Below are 3576 nucleotides of genomic sequence, written 5' to 3'. Positions count from 1 at the left end.
AGAGTGAATTTGACTTGGACCTGGGAGGTGGGACTGTGGACCGTGGGCTAATCTTAGAGTGAATTTGACTTGGACCTGGGAGTCAGGAACTGTGGGGTTCAGGTTAATCAGATGGTTGGTCTGAGGTCTGTAGGTTTAGGCAAAGATGAAGAGGTCACTTCCTGCTCTTTTGATGTTCTCCTCTCATCTCAACTTGATTTTTGTGTTGTTTCCTTAGAGGCACTGAGTGAAGATGGTCAGATATGTGTATATTTTTTAAAAAACCATTTGAAAAGCTATGAAGTTCCTTTGTCATGGGAACAAGCCAGAATCCAGACACAGAAGGAGCTACAGTGGAATCAGAAACGGTGAGATCCATGTTGTGCATGTATATGTCTGCTGGTACCTGCAGCCAGGGTCGTTGAAGTCCGCTTTGCATGTTTGTTGGTCCCTGCCTGTCACCTTCGTCTGTGATTCAGTATGAAGCCACACCTGATAGGAGAGTTCAGGCAAAGAAAACCACTCATGAACCCAGCTCAGAAAGCCTGGTGGATATGGTAATGCTGCCAGAGTACATTGAGCTCACAGAGATGATGCACCTGGCTTAAAATCTTGAAGTCTATACCCACTCCTCATTATGTCTCTTGAGCTTCATGGAGAAAGTCCTTATCTTGAAAAGGCCATTCTAGAACACTGTACTTCTTGATAAGACACTGTAGGTGGGCCAGACTGATCATCCATGCTTTTGTTGTCCTGGAGACCATGACAGCAGGGAGGGAGGGAGGATATGGTGTCGAAAGAGAGAAGAAATCTTTCTGAATGCCATCTTGTTGCTCTGTCTTGTCCTGGAATCCTGATAGCAGGGAGCATGGAGGAGATGCACAGTGTTGGAGGAGAGAGGGGTGGGGTGGGGAAGGCGAGTTCTTATTTCCAGAGGGTACATTGTTGATCTAAGAAGGTCAACAGAATATTTCAGGGTTCACTGGGCTGATCAGAGAGATTGGCCTGCAGTATAGGGAGTTCCCATCTACAGCTGCAACAAGCCCACCAAGTGTGAGCATGGGTAAAGGGAGACTGTACCCTGGTGTGTAAGGCCAATGCCACAGTGAGGGGTGCAAAGACACAGGGCTGTGGTAATGTCCTCTCAAACGTGTAGTCAGTTCATAGGGATGAGAATCCGTGATTGTGAAGAAAAGTTAGAAAAGAGTAAAGATGAAGGATAGTTGGCACAGCCTTGCTTCAAATCATGTATAAAGCTTTGGAATAAGCACTTGCATTGCAGAAATAGGTCACTGAACCAGAATGGAGCCGCATGCAACAGGCCATGTCAAGTGTGAAATGGGAGTGAAGAATGGGATTTTCCTTGGCAGTAGTGGGCTGACATCTGTTAGGAAGGCATCAGATCTTTCCTTTCCTGAATTTGTAAACATGACTGGTGGATTCAAGAGTAATCAATAGGGGCTGAGCCATGCCCATATTTAGAAGCAGTATAGGACTTGTTTATTGCCATGGATGGGATAGACAGCTCAGAGTGGAGATGCCCTGAGAAGCATAGCTACCTCATAAGAGTAGAAACTTCTGGCAGCAGTCATGATTGAGGGGTGTCATGCTATGTGGGTGAGGGCTCACAGTGCAGGCAGGGGTGGAAGTGGCTTCCAGGGACCTGTGACAGGCAGTGTTCACACATGTAGACACGGTGCAGTGTGGGGTCTTCCTTTACTCTCCTAACTTTCAGAACATGTGCTTACAGCTTGGGGATCAAGTCTCTCCATCCTTCTGCTAACCAGTTCCCTGCTACGTTACTTCACGTCCATCTGAACAAGAAAAGGAACGCTGTGGCTGGCCAGGTTGGGGGCATCCCCAGCACAGAGGACTTGATCTGTGGTGCTTCAGCTGGAGAGCGCCTCTCGCAGTGCCTGTCTAGCAGCCTCCTGCTAGAGAAGGAGGAGAACAGGAGGTGAGAGCTGCTCCCTGCAGACATACACTCGGTCTAGTCCATTTCATGTTAAGAGAGACGAGGACTGTTCGATCAATTCCAGACAGCCCAGTGGGGAGGACGGGTGTAATTTTGTTTGAAAATGAAGGTAAGTCAGACCGACTTAAAATAGAAGCTCCCTAAGGGTAGAGGTTGTGCCCTGGAGAGTGTGTTTTCGAATGTCTTATTTAAAATCAGTTTAATTTGTTTACGGTTTAAAATCAGTTTTATGTGTTCTAGTGGGACATGTTTGTGGCGGGCTCTGTTAGATTGCCCCACTTTGAGGGAAACAGTGCAGCTCCCACTTCCGGCCCTCTGTACACACAATCTCCCTGTCCTGGCCCCAGCACCTCCCTCATACTCTAATCTGGTAGCACCGTTCTTGGTTTTCCCAGCAAGAAGGGCATCTACAAAGGCTATCCTCCCTGCCATGCCTGGCAGTCTTCAGAACCTGAGCCATGCAGCTCCAATGTGGGCCTGGGTATTGGTCTCCTTCCTTTTCATCTTGGATCCCACTGGTGCCTGACTTGAAGCTTTTTCTCCTATTATCCCTGTGTCTTCTCTGGCCACCACCATGGTTCTGCTCCCCTCAGAATGAGACTTCTACAACCCCACTGTTGCTGCTCACATTTTAGTCCTTGGTGTTTCTCCTGCAGCCACCCAGGCACTTCCTCCTCCCATCTGTTCTTGCAACCCAACCTGGAACTCGAGCAAGGACCAGGCTCCACTGCATTCCACACCTTTACTCTGCTTGTTCCCCCAACTCCCTGGCTGTCCATTGGTCCCCAGGACCCCTCTGAAAGCTCTCCTGCCCCTTGACAGTTTCACTCTCTCTCAGACCATTTTTCTTCATCTCCACCCACTCCTGGGGATTCCGCCCAGTCTTGTAGATTTTAAATAGTGTCAGTATCTGACACTTCTGAGTGCTTATGTTGGGCCCAGAGTTCTCCAAACTCCTGCTGTGACTATCCTGCTACCCCCATGAATCTGTTTGGATGGCTAATAGCCATTTCCAATTTAGCATGTTCCAGACGAGATCCCTGGTTTCCCTAGCCAACCCCTCCTGCTACAGCTTTCTCAGTGACAGCACCTTCATCTTTCTTTTTGCCCAGGCCACATGCCACGTGTCCCTCCCCAACATGAACACTCACATCCAGTCTTCCACAGTTGGGTGGGCTCTTTTCAGAACATACTCAGCCTTGGGCTACTGTCATAACTACATGACTGCCACTCTGCTCAGTCCACCACGTCCTTCTGGCTGCTCCCATTGGCATGGTCTGTTCCTGCAGAGCCTGTGGGCTCTTCTGAAATCTAAGATGGAGGCCATGCTACTGCTTTGCTCAGATCCTTGGGTCTTCTCCCTCATTTAGGATCAAAAGTACGCTTCTTATGAACCGCAGGATCCCACGTGATCTGTTCCCATTTCTCTCTGATCCCTTACCACGTTTCAGTTGGTAATATACCAGGCCCATGCATAGCCAGGCCTTCTCTACCCTCATGTGGACCCACTTCCAAATCCCACTGTCACGTGTCTGTCAGTGTTTATGTGTCATGAGGCCCTCCCATCTCCATGCCTCTTCTCCTTCCTCCACAACAGCACCACTGTCAGACCACATGGACCT

General features: G+C 48.9%; 1 protein-coding gene across 1 annotated transcript in view; it reads left to right on the top strand.

Annotated features, from left to right (window-relative positions):
* Window positions 1-3576, top strand: part of MCM3AP (minichromosome maintenance complex component 3 associated protein) — a 61513-nt gene that overhangs the window by 54106 nt on the left and 3831 nt on the right. Inside the window, exons 25-26 of the mRNA XM_006876115.1 lie at window positions 218-347; window positions 1730-1936. Of these exons, the coding sequence (XP_006876177.1) occupies window positions 218-347; window positions 1730-1936 (337 nt within the window). The remainder of the gene's footprint in view (window positions 1-217; window positions 348-1729; window positions 1937-3576) is intronic.

Source organism: Chrysochloris asiatica, unplaced genomic scaffold (assembly GCF_000296735.1).
Source record: "Chrysochloris asiatica unplaced genomic scaffold, ChrAsi1.0 scaffold00354, whole genome shotgun sequence".
Taxonomy (NCBI): domain Eukaryota; kingdom Metazoa; phylum Chordata; class Mammalia; order Afrosoricida; family Chrysochloridae; genus Chrysochloris; species Chrysochloris asiatica.
This window is presented reverse-complemented; position numbering and strand designations above follow the sequence as displayed.